Source organism: Macaca thibetana, chromosome 1 (genome assembly GCF_024542745.1).
Source record: "Macaca thibetana thibetana isolate TM-01 chromosome 1, ASM2454274v1, whole genome shotgun sequence".
NCBI lineage: Eukaryota > Metazoa > Chordata > Mammalia > Primates > Cercopithecidae > Macaca > Macaca thibetana.
The window spans coordinates 203,922,751-203,940,299 of record NC_065578.1 but is presented as its reverse complement, the minus strand read 5'-3'; the positions used below and the strand labels follow the sequence as shown (position 1 = coordinate 203,940,299).

The window sequence follows — 17,549 nt, the reverse complement described above, 5'->3', positions numbered from 1 at the left end:
TATTTTAGCTATTTAAAAGTGATTTTTCTCAAACTATAGCAACAACTTACTACTTAATAATAAATGTCTCAAAGTAGTGTAGAAAATGCTGTCACCCTCTCCAATTAATAATCCTCACTTTAGTGCCCCCGTGTTTTTTCATTTTGAATGCTGAGATATTACCATCACAGTAAGAGGAATGCGTAGGGTGGTGGTAAAGCATGAGCATTGTGTTAGACCAGTAACCATCTCATGCTTGACAGGTTACACCGTGGCTACCATAGTGGACGGCCATTGGATGTTCTCCCCCATAGAAATACATTCTTCAGAAATCAGGCATCAGGTAGCTAGCTATTGAGAATCTTCTCTGTATACTTTTGAAATATTACAGTGCAGTGTTGTTCCTGCTCTTAAGCTTTCTAAGAAACAAAGCAGTTGATTTTGGTAAGAACGTGCTGAGCTTCTGTCCAGTGCTCTGACAGGTACTGGAGATACAAAGACACCATCTGCCCCTGTGTCTGCTTCTCGTGAGGGAGGAAAAGGATGGAAGGAAGCTGATGAATTAGTCAGTGCCAGATAGCCTCACTTCCTATTTCATACGACACCTTTTCGATTGCTGACCTTTATAAGAGGGCTTGGTCAAGTGTGATTATGGTCCAGATGTCTCTCTTTCTACCTATTCTGGGTATCTCTCTGTTTCTATCTGTAAATTAAGGAGTTTGTTGAAAAGCAAATTACGATTTCATTTAGTGCCTATTTCATGGATGACACTGCCCTAACCTTTACAGTAAGTTATACTGTGTGGTTATCTCCCTGTTGGAAGCCTTTGATTTTTTATGTACCAGAAAGAGTTTGTGATTCAAGTGAATGAGCATCAATTACCCCTATCACCTGGTTGGATAATTTGGAGTCTTTCAGCTATTAGCAGGCTATTAGCAAAACAGACATTAAAATGATTAAAATATCAGTGATTACTTTAATCCCTAGGGCTATAAAAGAATTCTTTTACAAAATGCATAATATTTAAAAAACATTTAATTTGTTTTAGAGGATCGGCTTTTGTTTCCAAAGATTCTTTTAGCACCTACTGAAAAATATGACATGGTGTAGGCTGCATTAACTGTTCTTTGATGGTTTTCTTTAAAAAAAAAAAAAAAAATAGCCATGTATTTTAGGAAGAGTCCTGAACTTAGAGTCAGAAGACCTGAGTTCCTTTGTGAACCCTATCTCTGATTAACTGTATCATCTTTCCAACCTCTGTAGCCCTTCTTCTGAAAAACGTAAATTTTCTTTGTACCTCACAAATTTTTGTGAAAGTCAAATGATGTATGTGGAATACTATAAAGTGCTACACATGCTAAGGTGGTGGATTGGAATTAAAGGATAGCATTGCAGTACTTTGTAAGGCTTTTCCTTAGATCACTGGATTCACTTAAAGGTTCTCTGTGATGCAGCCAAGTAAAGTAAAACCAATAGGGAATTTCAGAGTCCAGTAAATGCAAGTTCCAGTCATGAGATTAGATGAAGCTGTGGCTGCACAGTCTATGGTACCTGGTACTGTTCAACTGCCCTCTCTTTTTTTGATAAGAATATACATTTTTCCCTTTGAACTTTCTCGGTTTTCTAGGTTTTTTGGTTTTGTTTTGCTACTCATCATTCCCTTAGGACTCTTCCCCTTTCTTAGTTTCGAAGTAGCGTAATACGAAGTCATGTGTCCTACTTTTATGTAAGATGAAAAGAATAAAGTAATAGGATAATGATATATTGTTCTACAGATGAATGTAGATGAAGGGAATTTTACAGCTCTAAAGATTTTTTCAATTTGAAAGTTAAACTTTAAAATTCCAGGACTCTATAAACATCTATTATCTAGAACTTTCATAAAATTGTATGTGCCTTTTGCAGTTTAATGTTTTTGGAGAAACAGAAAGTAATAATGTCTATTTGTAATGAACTTCTTTCTTTTGAAGCTGTCACTTGAGGAAGTTTACATATTTTGTGTAATTTAATCTTGTTGCACCCTCTGCTGTTACTATTCTATTTTCAAGTGGAGAGTCTAAGAGGTTATCACATTTCTAAGCTACACATAGTCATGTCTGGATTTTGAGCCTAGAGCTCAAACTCTGTCTTTAATGGAGACAGTTTGGTGTCTACGGTTCCTGTTGGGAACAAATGGAAAAAACTGTATGGCTTGACTGGACTCAAACAGTGGTGGTCTTGACGGTCAGCCTGCAGAGTTTGAAGCCTTGATTTAGAACCAAGTCCATACCCTGGCCAGCAGGGATTCTACCTTCCCGTCTCCAAATTATTGATGGTAAATGGAAGGTTCTTCCGAGAAACTCAAAGTGTCATTGGAAAGGAATGAGCCTGGGTGGGTGGATGCCATCTTGGGGACCTTCCTGGGTGCCTCTGAAGTTGTGGGGTCCATACACTACAGTACTTGGCAGTGACTGTGGTATCTGTTAACTGTGAGCAAGATTGGACACCCCCTCTTTGCTGATCATGTTCAGGAAGCCAGGAAGTGGTGGCAGCTGTAACCAAGAAGTCTTCTGGTGGAAAGTTTAGCTTTAGGCGTCAGGAAGCAGGAGAGAAAGCCCATGAGTATGAATATGAATAAGTTAATGAGTGTCCCTTTTACAGGATTAAGCCATCCCAGGAAGTCCATGATCGTGAGTTCAGAAGGACAAATAGTACTGTTTTTAGAATAGACGAGTAAAATATAAGATCCTCTGAGGATGCCATCTAATGGAATTACCTGTTATTTTTACAGTTTGAGAATGCCACATTTTTAACTAACTAGCACATTTTCAATGACCTTCTTGGTCTACAGAATGTTTTGCCTTCCAGCATATGTTTTTGAGTGAGAAGAGAGAATAGACTCAGAAAAGTTATTGGCTAGAGAAGAAATGTGAAAAATTGCACTTATTTTTAACCCTGAAGCTGAGTTTGTATTGATCCCTGCGTAGCGTGGTAATTAGGAGCATAAGTCGATGATGTGTACATTTGTTATGAAGCAAAGAGGAAATCAATATGCATACATAAAAGTGATCCCACAGCCTTATCTTGAGGTTTTTTAGTATCTCCTATTGGCAAGCAAACTGTAAGGCATGTGCCAGAAGCTAGAAATGCAATTTCCATCTTTTGACTTGATTTGGTATGTCGAGAGGAAGCCAAGCGTGTGTATCAATGAGGTCTGAATTTTTCTACTGTAGCAGGAAAGCAAAGTCTTTTCTTTAAGAATGTTGCAGTTACACACAGGTTGAGCAGCTTGCTTTTTTAAGAAATGTCTTTTTGTGCTAGGTCTTTGGGCATTTGGTCTGTTGGGGTTTCAGTTAGCCTTTATTTAACTCATGGAAATATTTGCCGTGTGCCCCATCCATAACAGCCCCGAGTTTGACACTCCAGATGAGCCGGGGTGTCGTGCCTGGTGTCCTGTGCTAAAACCCCTCAAGAGGGAGAGAGGATGCGTGCCAAGGGGGACGCAGATCCATTTCTGATGGGCTCTGCAGCACGAGGACCTCTCCAGGCTCATTTGTCGTTCTTCTTTTATGCCTTTTCCCATTTCCCTAAACATTGGTTGAATTTTCCGTATGCATCCTTTAAGGAATTTCTCATACATATGGAACAGAACTGAGTTTGACTAGGTTTGATGATCACTTATATCAGTAGTACTAATTTGGCATCTTAGTCATAGAAGTAAACAAAGCAAAAGCTAGTTCACAAGAGTAGTTGCTGTAAAAGTGTCACATAATAACAAAATTGGTTTTGATTTTAAAATAAAACCATTCTTTTGAGAATAGCTAAATTTTATTAGGGCAAAAGGATGCCAGTTCTTATTATTTTAAAAGACCTTTCCTATATGACTTTCCGCACAAGGTTGGAGATAAAATCATTCCACCCAGATTCTCTCTTCAACTTAATGGATTGCACAGATTTTTGCCAGCACTCTCTCAAAATATGAGTCATGATTATGCATTTATATTACATGTTTCCTTCCAAGCCTCAAGCTAAATTATAGTGTCTTATAAAGACTACAGTCTATGGGCATGAATTAAGTAGGCCACACTACTCAGCCATCTGTCTTCTCTTTCTTTTTTCTTCTTAAAAACCCATACCAAACAAACGTGAAGGCCAAACAAGCACTGGAAATGCAAAGTTGCCTTTTGGTTCACAAGATTCAAGGTTCACATTCCTTTCACTCAACACATAACTCCAGGATCTTTAACTTCGATGGTAGTCAGTTACAGTTCCTGATGCGCACTACTCAGGTAGCTGGAACCTGTGAGATACCAAAGCCTGGGGTTCACCTGAACATCCAGTGATCCTTAGAGCATCGGTTTGAGTGGAAGACGAGAGTAGGTTTTCTTGATGTTTTATTATCTACTGTCATATCTTACCTTTGATTTCTGATTAGGTCTTTGGCTGTGGGGATGAATCAGTAGCCCTAGGGATGTGGTGTCTGAATAAACAGAAAACGCTTGGAAACCATGTACATCCATGAACAAAACTTGTAGAGCCTTGGCATTTTATGAGAAAATAATGCAACCCAATGTAATTTGCATTTACTCAGTTTGACCAATAATGTAACTATTAAACTCAGTAAATCCAGAGTAACTTAAACTAAGTAAGAGAGGAGAATTTTACTTTCGGGAAGGGAAACAGAGTTAAAATAAAGGATAAGAACTAACGTTTACTGATGCACAGAGAAATCACTATCTCATGTTCTATAAACAGGTGTAAGATTTCTTTAGGAGGGCGTATTCAGTCCACTCTTCTCTATTAACGCTACCATCAAAGGATAGTGCTACCATCAATCTGGTTTCCCAAGTCAAAAGTTAGGATGTTGTTTTTTTTTTTTTTCTCTTTCTCTGTCCCAAGCTCCAAGCATTATGGATTTGACAAGTTAGAAATCACTTTCACCCAGAATTTTACAAGCATTTCCTTTGTTATATTTTGTACCTTCTAGTATTGTTCTTGAGAAGAATGGAACTATTCCACGCCCAGGTCCTTAGACACTTAGGCTCCCACCCACCCCGTCCCCAGAACCATAGGCTTACTTCCTTAACCCAGGAGTCTGAATTCCAAATGATGTGTTTTCATGTGGACCATTTTTTATTCATTGAGCTGGGTAATCTCTGGACCTTTTAATCCAGTTTTACATATCTTTTAGTTCTAGAAATGTTCATATACTATTAATAATTTCTCCCCCTTTTTTTTCTCCTCTTTTGTGATAGCTATGTCTGGTAGCTGTTGGACTTTTTGAATTGAACTTCAGTTTTCTTAAGTTTTTCTCTCTCATAACTGTTTGAGAGAATTTCTCAGTTTCCCTTCCAACTGTCCTATTGGATTTTTTAATGTTTAATTTTAACTCTCATAAGTTCCTCCTCTTCTTCAGCAATCTAGTTGCTCCATGAGCTTCACTGCAGCGTGATTGGATGGTTTACATCTGCTTGTCTTTTCTCTAGAGAACCGTCTTCTTTGATCTCTGTGGGCTGGTGAGCATTCTGAGGCCGAGTTTCAGGGAAGGAGAAGTGACCCTGGGTCTCATCTCTGCCTTAGGCTTGTCGTTTTCATCCCTGTTCTCTGCACCTCACACCCTTGACTCTGCATCTTTTCTGTTCTCTAAAAACCACTGCTCTTGCCCACTGTGGTAGAGGATTGGTTACTGCCTGACGAGGCCAGGCACTGTGTGGACCTCAGGGCCTAGGGCCGAACTCCCGTTCCTTCTTTCTAAGTAACTTTTAGGCCTAAATCTCCCTTTTCACTTGGCCTTCTGCAGTGCTTGGTGCTTCCCATCCCTGCACCATTTTAGGGTTCTCAAGGACAGTGAGTGATCTTCCTTCCTACTGATATTTCCTCTGCACACCTTCCTCTGCTCTGCTAAACCATAACCTTTCTTCATTCACCTCCAACTTTACATCCTGTGTATTAGAGTCTCAGGGATCTCCAAATTCAGCTGGCAGTTGAGGTTGTTTCTGTTTCGCGTTCTCCCTGTCCTCCTTGTTCTGTTGTGATGATTTTCAGAAAAGGCTGAAATTTTTACTATACCATGGTGACAGTGGAATTCTGCTTTTTAACAGAGTGATCCCTTGTTCTAGTAGATTTCTCAAAGGGCAAATATTAGGAAGTGTTGTTGTTGTTGACGACTCTGGAATGTCTAGGGAGAGGCACTGGCTTGGGATGCTGACTGCTTTGCCAACAGGGTAAATTGGAATGATTTGCCCGGCACTCAAAAGTTGAGACTTATCTAGTCTTCCCATGTCCTTGCCAAACTGCACCAATTAGCTTTGCGGGCTGACTTTGGTCAAGTTAACAGTACGCCTTGTACTGTGCAGTTGGTAGGAACCTTAGGGATAGCTGACTTAAATCATATATTTTAGGCTAAAGAGTCTTAAGTACCTGACTAATCACTGAGCATATGGGAAAGCTGTCTAGCAGGAGACCTTTTAGGAAGCTGTGATGCCTGTTTAAGAGAGTAACCATGGTAACTCAAAGCCACACCTGACTTTCACATAGTGGACACTCAGGTTTTCCCTGAGTTGTGATAGCTTTTACTAAATGTGCTTTTCACTTCTGTCAGACTCAATTAGAAAGTGATTTGCGCGGTGGCTCAAGCCTGTAATCCCAGCACTTTGGGAGGCCGAGACGGGCGGATCACGAGGTCAGGAGATGGAGACCATCCTGGCTAACACGGTGAAACCCTGTCTCTACTAAAAATACAAAAAAAACTAGCCGGGCGAGGTGGCGGGCGCCTGTAGTCCCAGCTACTCAGGAGGCTGAGGCAGGAGAATGGCGCAAACCCGGGAGGCAGAGCTTGCAGTGAGCTGAGATCCGGCCACTGCACTCCAGCCTGGGTGACAGAGCGAGACTCCGTCTCAAAAAAAAAAAAAAAAAAGAAAAAGAAAGTGATTTGTAACTCTGATTCCTGATTATGTTAATATAACTATAATTTAAAATATCTGCTCAGGTTATATAAATGAAGTATTTTTAATCTGTTAAAGCTTATTTATCACCCATGTTCAATGTTCTTGATTCCACACATGCATATTAGTTAAAGATATGATCAGTTCTGTCCTAGAAGTTTGCTAATTACCTGGAAAGACAGAATTTATGTATGAAATGCCTGACAGCAATATCCATCTACTAGCCAGAGCCAAAACCATGATATTGGATCATACTGATCCATCCTGGTTAAAAATAGACAAGGCCCCCATAGCCAAGAACGGGGTTATTGCACGCACTTGCATGGCTTGTGTCAGAAAGGTGCCTTCCTGCAGTGGTGAGGGAGCGCCGAAGTTCAGCCGTTCTCTGCACAGGGGTCTGCATCTCTCGGGACATCTGTGCAGAGCACACACCTTTTTCAAATTGTACCATGGCTTACCATCCTTTGCACTCTGCAGCACAATCAGCAAATCTTATGGAGAAGGCAAGATCTGAGTTGAGATTTGGGTCAAACTGGGAGATATGATTGCCAGGATGCATGGCTGGAACAGATCAGCCAGCTGGGGGTAGATAGACAACATGCAGAGAGCTGTGGCAGGCCAGGTTCCTCTACAGGGGGCTGTCAAATAGAAAGATTTTATCTGGATTTTCCAGTAGCCATATTAAGTAAAAAGAAACAGGTGAAATTATTTTTAGTAATATATTTTAACCTTGTATCTTCAAAATACTATCATCTCAACATCCAAAAAATATTAAACGATTATTAGTTTACATTATTTTATGTATTATGTCTTTGAAATTTGGAGTACATTTCATACTTACAGCATATCTCAAATCAGATGCTAAATTTTATCCTGAGTACTTGTTGTTTATATTTCATAAAATGGAAAGTTGAAAACATAGATTCACATACCCAAGTTATTCTAAACACTTAAAAAATGAATCAGAGTATCAGTTTTTAAAGTTAAATGAATGAAAATGAAATCACTGTGTTCCTCCAAACACAAGCCCATTTCCGGTGCTCAGAGGACTCTGAGTGGCTCTCTGAGCCACCTCTGGCGTCTGCTGTGTGGGCAATGTGACTGTGGAGGGACTGGGGGCAAGACAGTGCTAGGTACATAGTGTGCCTGAAAGACATTAAGGAGACATTGAAGTTTTCAGGAAGATAAATCTCATACAAAGTTTGTAATAAGGAGGAACTACAGCCAGAGAAAGATAGAGAAACCTTAGAATCCACCAACTCCCATATGTTGAACACAGACATGGCCTAGTTCTTTTGGTCACTAAGACTGGTTATGCTGCATTTAACCAAAGACTTTCTTGAAGAATAAAGCATCAGACAAAAGGAAGCTTTTCTCTTTCTATTTAATAAGATTTTTTCTACAACTTTATTGAGGTGTGGTTGATGCATAATGAACTGCATGTATACAAAGCATACATTTTGATGAGTTTGGGCCCATGCGTGAAATAGTCACCACAAGCAAGATAATGGATATTTCCATCATCCCTAAAAGTGACGAACATTTGCTTAGAGGGTCTTATTTTTACGGTCTCTGGGAGTGAATGTGAGGACCAGAGGCCCAGTCTTGGTCCTGCTGAGTAACTGTGAACAAGGTGTTTAATGTCTCTGGACTTTCAATTTCTAATTACCAGAGATAGTACTTGCTATCTCCAGAAATATATTTAAAATATTTAACCTACAAGTCTTGGAGGCCTCTGCTGTGCCAGGTGTTAATTTTTTTTGGTTGTGTATTGGGGGTCTTGGGACAGCAGCTCCTTACGCTCTGAAGTCTTGGAGGCCTCTGCTGTGCCAGGTGTTAATTTTTTTTGGTTGTGTATTGGGGGTCTTGGGACAGCAGCTCCTTACGCTCTGGTAGTTGAACATCTTAGTAACCATACAGCTGTATTAGCAGGTTACCAGCATAGATGATGTGTGTGGCTGCACAGCAGCCAGGAAAAAAGCCACAAACAGCCTTTCTAATTTCTAGACGCAGTCATTGCTGGCAGAAGAGGAATTGAATAGTGTGGGAATGTGGTTTTATTATAGGTGAGATGCTCCTAAGGGTGGATCGCTCTGCATCATTGACTTGGAGCTGGGAGAGGCACACACCACGTGATGTGTGTTGATGGGCCCAGCTGTGAGTAAGCCATGCTGACGGCTCAGCTGCGAGCTTCCCTTCTCACCATCTCTTCTTGGCCCAACAGAGGGTGTTCAGAGCTCTGCCGGATCCCCCTGGTGGAATATAAACTCGACAGCGAGGGCACCCCCTGCGAGTATAAAACCCCCTTCAGGAGGAACACCACGTGGCACCGGGTGCCCACTCCTGCCCTGCAGCCCCTCTCTAGAGCTTCCCCCATCCCCGGCACGCCCGACCGGCTGCCATGCCAACAGCTGCTCCAGCAGGCCCAGGCCGCCATTCCTCGAAGCACCTCCTTCGACCGGAAGCTGCCCGATGGCACGAGGTAATGCTGGTTCCGTTTCCTCAAGGGCGGCCCTTGTAAATCACTGGGGTGAGAACTTGACATTGTAGGGAGGGTTTTTCGTAATCACTTCTGAGTTAGCTTGTTCACAACAAGTTGGCAAGCAAGGTAGCAGGGCAGGCCCCAGACACAGTGGCGCCTGGGGTCAGGCACTCTCCTGGCCCCGAGATGGTGCTAGTAAAATGCAGGTTCTGCCCACCAGGGCCACAATTTTTCCTCTTCATCTCGTAGCCTTCCTCCATGTCCACTGGCTCTCTTCCCCAAGATGGGAAAGGTACCCCAGAAACTATTCTGCTGGAGCCTCTAGAAAAGTGTGAACAGGTTTGAGCATAAATAAAACAAAACTGAACAATCAGTGCTTAAATATCATCATAATGTGAGTAATACTTTAAGAGGTTCCAAGCTCATTAGGACTTCCTCTTTGCTCTTCTCCTTTTAAGCAAAGTGAGTTGAGTTTAAAATGATTTTTTCAAAGAAAGAATGCATACACTTGTTTAAAAGTTAAATCCAATACCATTAGAAGCTGGTGAGGGTTTTCCGATGCCGAATTTGCATAGATCATTTTAACAAAGCAAAATAATAAATTTCTTATTGTTGTTAATTCCTACTCCTTTTATTCTAACTTTTATGTAACATATAGGCCACAGTAATGCCATGAGTTTTCTCAATTATGACATGTCAGGCTCTGGTCTGATAGACCACGGCCTGGGAGCCAGGCTGGAATCACAGCTCTAACTTACTTGATGTACTGTAACCATGGGCCTGGTGCTCATCCTCTCTGAACCTTCAGTTTCTTCATCTGATGAACCAAATGAGGAAGTTTGGAGAACTGAGTGGGTCAATGTATGTAAAATGCTTAGAACTGGGCCTTGCACTTAGTAAGTTTACATATATTAACCAGAATTAATTGAAAAGCTTATATAAATATTAACCAGAATTAATTGATAAAACTTGTGGTCATCCTCTCCCTTCTCCAATTTTTATTCTTTCCAGAGTGAATGCAGGGGAGGTGTTAATTTAATTTAACATTCAATCATCTTGGTTCTGTGTCTCCTAACTCAAAAGTCTGCTGAGTTTATAACTTTCCCATATTCAAAGAAATATACATAGATAGCGCTGGTAAAAGGGGCAACATGTAGAAGGAAGGGGGTCTGCAGAACCTCCCTTATTTAAGTAAATTTAAATAATCATAGTTTAAATTATATTAAATTAAAATTTACTTAAAGTAAAATTAAATAATTCTAATTTAAGTAAATTATAGGAAAAAACCAGAAGTATTCTAGTAGCAAAAGGGAAACTTGGCAAGCACGTTTCATCAAGTGAGTTTTCATGAGTATTTTTCATTTTTGCATGTCTGAAAAAAAGATAAATAGGATTACATTCAAGAGATGTGTGAAAATAAATGGTTTTGCCAAATTTAGGTTTTTCTTTTTGCATAAGTTTTAAGTATAGAACTAAAACGTGACTTGTTTTAAATTTCACATAATAAGAATTAGTAATGTTTTCATAATTCTGTATTCTCGGGAATTGTATTGCTGTTCTTCTGTATTTCTCTGGGACGGAATCATTATCTGTGCTTTAAATCTTTAAACAGTGAAGGCTTGTCCTGTCATACCTCTTTCCTAGGACAAATTGCCAATCATAAACCACCTGATATCCCCTGGCATCACCGATTCTTAGTTTATTTTTCCATGATTTATTCTGTTTCACATGGCAATATGTTTTTCTTCCTTCTCCTTGTCATTCCCAAAGTAAATTTATTTGTGAAACAAAACAGGCCAGGTCAAGGGGCTTGGCAGATAGTTCAGTGCCGTGTTAATGACTGTGCTCAACCTTTCAGAAGCTCGCCCAGCAACCAGTCATCCTCCAGCGACCCTGGACCCGGCGGGAGCGGACCCTGGAGACCACACGTGGGCTACGACGGGTACCACTCATTTTTACCTTAGTTATCCACTGGGAAGAACCTGTTTCCGTGACTCATTCAAAAGCGTTTACTGTGTGCCTGCTGTACCTGGCGCCATTTGGGGAATATAATAATGCCAGACATGCTTTTAATAAGCGACTTGTCCAGGTTGGAAAGCTCATTGCTTCTATATAGGTAGTGCTCACTTGTCTAGTTCTCAGCCTGCTTTTTTCGTTTTTGATGAGGAAAGGTTTTCAGAACATGAAAATTAAGGATGTGAGGGCTTAATTGCCCCCTGACTTAAGTTGCTGATGAGGCAATGCCGCTCAAAATCAGAGAAGTGGGTTTAGCATTTGGTTTTTTTGCCCCAGCACACCTAGCTGAGAGCTGCCCTTTGTAGTATCCATGCAGTCCCCAGGAGCCAGCAGCTCAGGCAAAGCCTGAGGACTTCCGTGAACAAAGACACCGAATGGACCAATCCCACCACCTCTGGGAAGAGAAGAGAGAGCGTGGCGCCAGGGTGCACCCCTGAGGAGCGCCAGGTCTGCTGGGGCCACTGTGACTTGGTGCTGCTTTGGGTTGGAGTTAGGATCTGGTCACACTGATTGAGAGGAGACAATGGCTGGTCAGTGGGAAGGACTCCGCTCTGAGGAGCAGCTTACATCACTGCTCCCGCAGGTGCACGCAGAAATCTCTCTACATGTGTAGTCTGAGTTATGTGTGTTCCTTCCCTTAGATGATGGAGTTCTTAAAAGTTGTATGTCAAGCAACTTTCTAAATTACATTGCATTTTAAGAGAAGAGAGGTTTTGATGTTGGCTTTTTTGGTTTTCTTTTTTGTATAAACGGTAAAACCTTTTTGGGCTTTTTCTGTAAATCAAGGTCTTCAGCCAGAATTCTGTAAATAAGGATCACTTTGTAATGTGAATAAGTTTTCTTCTACTTATTTCTTTCATATTTGGGGTTGTCATAAAACAAAGTCTACTTGGATGTAGTCTAGAGTTAATCTTTTTCCTTTTTTTTTTTTTTTTCTTTTGAGGTGGAGTCTCAGTCTGTCACCCAGGCTGGAGTGCAATGGCATGATCTCAGCTTACTGCAACCTCCGCCTCTGGGGTTCAAGCAATTCTCCTTCCTCAGCCTCCTGAGTAGCTGGGATTACAGGCGCACACCACCACGCCTGGCTAATTTTTGTATTTTTAGTAGACACAAGGTTTCATCATGTTAGCCAGGCTGGTCTCCAACTCCTGACCTAGCGATCTGCCCACCTTGGCCTCCCAAAGTGCGGGGATTACAGGCAGGAGCCACCGTGCCCGGCCCTTTCTTTTTCTTAAGAAAAATTTAATATAAAGATATGTCAGTGCCATGTATTCTAAGCATAATGTAAAAATGCAACCTCCTCTTTAGCTTGCAGGTACATTGTCTGATCCTGGACAGTCCTTCAACCTCCTGGTTTCAGCAGCCCTTCTTTATCTGTAAATGGCTGTCATCTAGCTGCTTTTTCTGACCCTCTGGTTAAACCAGATCCCACAATTTCAGATGCTTTTAGCTTCTCTGGCAGGGCTGAGCTGACAATTTGCATTTTCATTTGCCAAAAAACCAGCTCCTGGATAGGGCTTTCCCTCACATAGCCCACTTGGAAGCCAGCACTCCCGTGTGCATGCTGGCAGGTGGCACGGTGAGAAACGGCAGGCTCAGCTCTGTGTTCTTTTCAGGTGCCAGTCCCCTCTACTGCTCGAACACCAGGGCTCAGGCCCTTTGGAATGTGACGGAGCCAGGGAGAGGGAAGACACCATGGAAACAAGCAGGCACCCGGGTAATAAGGAACTCCTGGAAATTGACCGCCCTTGCTCCCCGTTGCCCCCTCCCTGCCCCCTCCTCTCCCATCACTTGTTCATTTGATTCATTCATTCATTCGGCCTATGTGCGCCAGGCTGAGGTGATCAGCTGGGTCTCCAGGTGCAGGAGGGGGTGTGGTCATGGTTGGTTGTGGTTGTGGCACCTGCAGAAAGTGAACACTTAATGGTGGTGGTTCTGTTTACTTTTGTGGCATATCCATCGGTAAGACCAGAAAGGCCTAGAACCACAAGCCTGTTCATGTTTACCAAACCACTTGTCTGACTTCTGGTTTTCTTTACTCTTTTGATAATACTGGAAATTGGAAATTCAACTCCTCTCTCTTTATGTGACAGAAAACAAATGGCATGGCCCACCTTCCAAAGTCCTGAGTTCCTATAAAGAAAGAGCTCTGCAGAAAGATGGAAGTTGCAAAGATTCCCCCAATAAGCTTTCTCACGTAAGTCCTTTGTTCATAAGCCCTTCACTGGCCTCGCCAGGACTGATCTCTCTTGGCACACAGTGATACAGCCTGCTTCCTGGGGATGCTCAAGACCACATTACCTCGCAGGGCTCTTAGAGGTGAGGTGAAAAAAGGAAACTATCTTCCTGATTTATAAAAGACCTCGAAGAAAGGTTGCACAACAAATGAGTGGCAAAGCCAAAGTTATATCCTCAGCCTTTTGATCCTCAACATCCAGTGCAGTAGTTACTAAATCGTGTTCCCATTTGTAATCTGTTAACCACTTATCGATTTAGTTAGTGGCAGAAGCATTATCGGTTTGAAAACAGAAGCAGAAACCGCTAAGTGATGTGTATGGTCAGAGGAACTCTGCCATAGGCAGTCATTTACTGTACAGTCACAGACGATTTAATCATCACGGCGGCAGCTGTCCATCACACATGTCAGGGTAGAGCAGTGCCCACGTGGTAGTTCTCAGTCCTTTGCATGTGTTGCCATGTTTACCCCTTGAAGAAACCCTGGGAGGTGAGCGTTGAGGGAGACTAGCTCAGTGAAACAAAACTTCCATTGAAATGCAGAAACAGGAATTGTTGGTTATTAAAATAAAGCCAACATTTTAAAGTGGCTTATTTTTGAAAATGTTCAGGTGAAGATAATTTTTAAGGTCCTGAATTAAGTTATGTCTTTCTTCTTTCTTAATGTGTCAGCAGCCAGCTTTGCAGTTGTCCCTTAGCAAACACACACGACATTTCTTCCCTCAGCTGTGACCACGACCTTGTCTTGAGTCAGCCTCGCTGTATCTATTTAAATCTACCTTTACAATGTTCTCATATTGGTTTCAGCAAAGGGATACATGGTGTGGGCATAGTTTTGAGAATATCAGTGTATGATGAAAAGGTCGAGGTGATTTGCTTAAGGATCTGATAGACTGGAATAAAAAAAGGTAAGGCCAAACTGCTTTAAAATCTACCAGGGCCTGGCTCGTTCTTATGATTCCAAAGCCCTTTGCCGATGCTTCAGATCTTGTTGCTTTTCCCAGACTGTGAAGAGAGGCCATGTCTATATGAGTACATTGTACAGACAGTGACATTTCTTCTATTTTATTTGCTTTTTGTCTTCCAGAGACCCCCCGCCCCAACCAAAAGCATTGACTCTTTTTCAGACCTATTTTCTCTAAAGAGAATCCCATTTCTTAAAGGCTTGGGACGCAGTTTGACTGGGGCTGTCTCAGAGAGAGAGTTCGTGTTTACCGTGTACTTCGCAGCAGCCAAGTGCTTCTGCATATATTATCTCATTTGCTCCATACAAGAATCATGTAAGCTCAGTATTACAAGCACGAAGAGGGTTAAGTGATTAACCAGAAAGTTCTACCTTTGTGACTGGAACCTGAGTCTTCTCCCCCAAACTCAAGGCTGGCACTATAATTTGTCATGGAAGCATTTTCTTAATAAGTGGCCCTTCTCTTCCTTGTATAAATTTTCCAGTTTCTTCCCAGTTTATATCACCTTTGTTTATTATTTTCTTTGCTAGTGACACTGTGGCCATACTTTTGTGCTTCTTGCACAAATAATTAAAGACTTAAAGATATCCATTTAACTTAGATAAATTATGGGAAGAAGTATGAATTAGAGACTTCTGCACAAAACCAGGTTGTTTTTGAAAAAGGAAATCCCGTCATTGCCCACATTGAAGAGTGAGTAGAAAGGGTTCAGGTACGATCCCATGGCCTGCAGCTCCCTGAGTCAGGGTGAGAAGCAGCAGAGTTCAAGATTCACTTGAAGACTCTCTGTTTCTCTTTCTTCTCAAGATTGGGGATAAAAGTTGCTCCAGTCACTCCAGCAGCAACACGCTCTCCAGCAACACCTCCAGCAACAGTGACGACAAGCACTTTGGGTCTGGCGACCTGATGGATCCCGAATTACTGGGGCTGACCTACATCAAAGGGGCCTCCACCGACAGTGGCATCGACACGGCCCCGTGCATGCCCGCCACCATCCTCGGCCCTGTGCACCTGGCAGGCAGCAGGTCCCTGATCCACAGCCGGGCCGAGCAGTGGGCTGACGCTGCTGACGTCTCTGGGCCTGACGACGAGCCGGCCAAGTTATACTCTGTGCATGGCTACGCGTCCGCCATCTCCGCCGGCAGTGCCGCGGAAGGCAGCATGGGCGATCTCAGTGAGATATCCTCTCATTCCAGGTAAGCCCCGCAGCACTGCAGAGTAGTACCTGCTGGTGCCACCTGGGCCCTGCCTGCTGGGGTGGGGCAGAAGCCTGAACTATAAGCAGTAGGGGCATCGGGTGGGTTGCTGTTATTTTTCGTAGCTGTCTGACATCAGAGGAAGGGCTTGTTTCTACAGCATGAAAATGTGAAAGCTTGCATGTTAGTAAGTCCCTTGTTTGTGCTTTGTTTTGTTTTGTTTCCTATTAAGTTTGAGTGAAAAGTCAGTAAAGATATTAATTGCTCTAGTCAGGCCACTTACGTCTCTCTCCTAATTCAACCTGTTGTCCCTACATGTTTTGGAGGCACTCACTAATCTTCAGACCATAGTAGTAGGAAGCCATGAGAGCAGCGTGTGCGTGGAGCACATGTAGCTCCCTGCCGTGAGGGCATGCACACACTTCCTCCCTGTTTCTACAGCCCTGACAGCAGGGGAGACCTGAGATCACGTGTCTGACAATGAAAGTGTGTTCAGCTCTGCAGCTGGGGTTCATTCAGTAGAGACTAGCTAAGTGTGAAGCACCTGTGTTCTAAGTACTCTAAGTGTGGATGTTTAATATCTCCTTATGAGTGGTTTTAAACTCCTGTTGGACATACTTCTCTGCAGTGGTTTTAAAACACCTAATTTGCAATTTCTGCCTTCACTTTCAAAGACTAGGCAAAGGACAAAGAAATGGATTTATTCAGTTTTGCTGTGGACAGGATTTAACTGTTCACAGCAACTACCAGTGTCATTGTTCTGCTTGTTTCCAAGGCCTTCCCTGATTCAGCTCCAAGTTACTCTGTGAGTCCTGCCCACAATACTGGAGGGCGGAGTCAGTGGAACTAAGAATGGGAATGTTTCTTGCAGGTACCTAGTGCTGTGAGGGAGCATTTCTCCAAATGATGGTGCTCCAGGCAGACCTGTAGCCATCACGGTGAAAGGCTTTTTATGTTCCTTAGGCTCCCCTTCAGAGACCCCCTCACCCCACCACTGCTAGGGGATACTGAGTGTCATTCAGGGAACTTTACGTTACAAGTTAAAGAAACTCCATGCTGATTGGTTCACGTAGCCAGGGTCATATTGGGGCTCATGTAACCAACAAGTTGAGCACTTGCAAGGTTCAGCTTGACCCAGCAGCTCAAAATGATACTGCCCAGGACCAGGTTGCCTCCACCTTCCCACTCCGTATGACCATTTCCCAAAATCTCAGCATTCTTCTTTTGGCTGAAAACAGCTGTGCCACCTGCAGACCTGCCACAGTCCCGGTCCTCTGTCCCCAGGGAGAAAGTGGTTCTTTTGTAGTTTCTGCAGAAGAAAGAGGTTTCTGCCTTCTCCAAAGCCAACCCCCCCACTCCCATATCTCCTCACATGCTCCTAGCTCCAATCATGTTGTTAGGGGGTAGCATCACCTCGGGCAGTTGGGGCCCTCAGCCTGGGCTGGGGGGTCAGTCCCTCTCACCAAGCCATGCAACCGAGGAATGGCAAATACAGCCACTGCCCCAGAAGAGAAGCAGGGCATTATTTGACCTGAAGAAGGGGGAGTGGACACCAGAGAGTAGAAATCATGCATATCCACCATGCAGAGGGAGCTTGGGATATGAAGATTATTTTCAAAATAGACATTCCTACTACTTTTTTTTTTTTACCAGTTCTATTTAATAATTTGACTTAAAATAGGTTTAGTACTAATAACTAATATAATAATTAAGGATTATCAGTGAATTTGGTTATCTGAATTATTCCTGGCTG

General features: G+C 42.6%; 2 protein-coding genes across 13 annotated transcripts in view; one reads left to right on the top strand and one right to left on the bottom strand.

The window, feature by feature from the left end:
- The window catches only part of NTPCR (nucleoside-triphosphatase, cancer-related), an 805,437-nt gene that overhangs the window by 525,322 nt on the left and 262,566 nt on the right, over positions 1-17,549 (bottom strand). The gene's annotated exons all lie outside the window — the stretch shown is intronic.
- The window catches only part of SIPA1L2 (signal induced proliferation associated 1 like 2), a 231,911-nt gene that overhangs the window by 174,550 nt on the left and 39,812 nt on the right, over positions 1-17,549 (top strand). For 11 of the 12 annotated variants that reach the window (XM_050769653.1, XM_050769682.1, XM_050769708.1 and 8 more), the window contains 5 exons: positions 9,127-9,384; positions 11,243-11,326; positions 13,017-13,117; positions 13,494-13,597; positions 15,408-15,796. In XM_050769653.1, coding sequence (XP_050625610.1) covers positions 9,127-9,384; positions 11,243-11,326; positions 13,017-13,117; positions 13,494-13,597; positions 15,408-15,796 — 936 coding nt within the window. The remainder of the gene's footprint in view (positions 1-9,126; positions 9,385-11,242; positions 11,327-13,016; positions 13,118-13,493; positions 13,598-15,407; positions 15,797-17,549) is intronic. The other variant, XM_050769699.1, reaches the window with a different exon arrangement.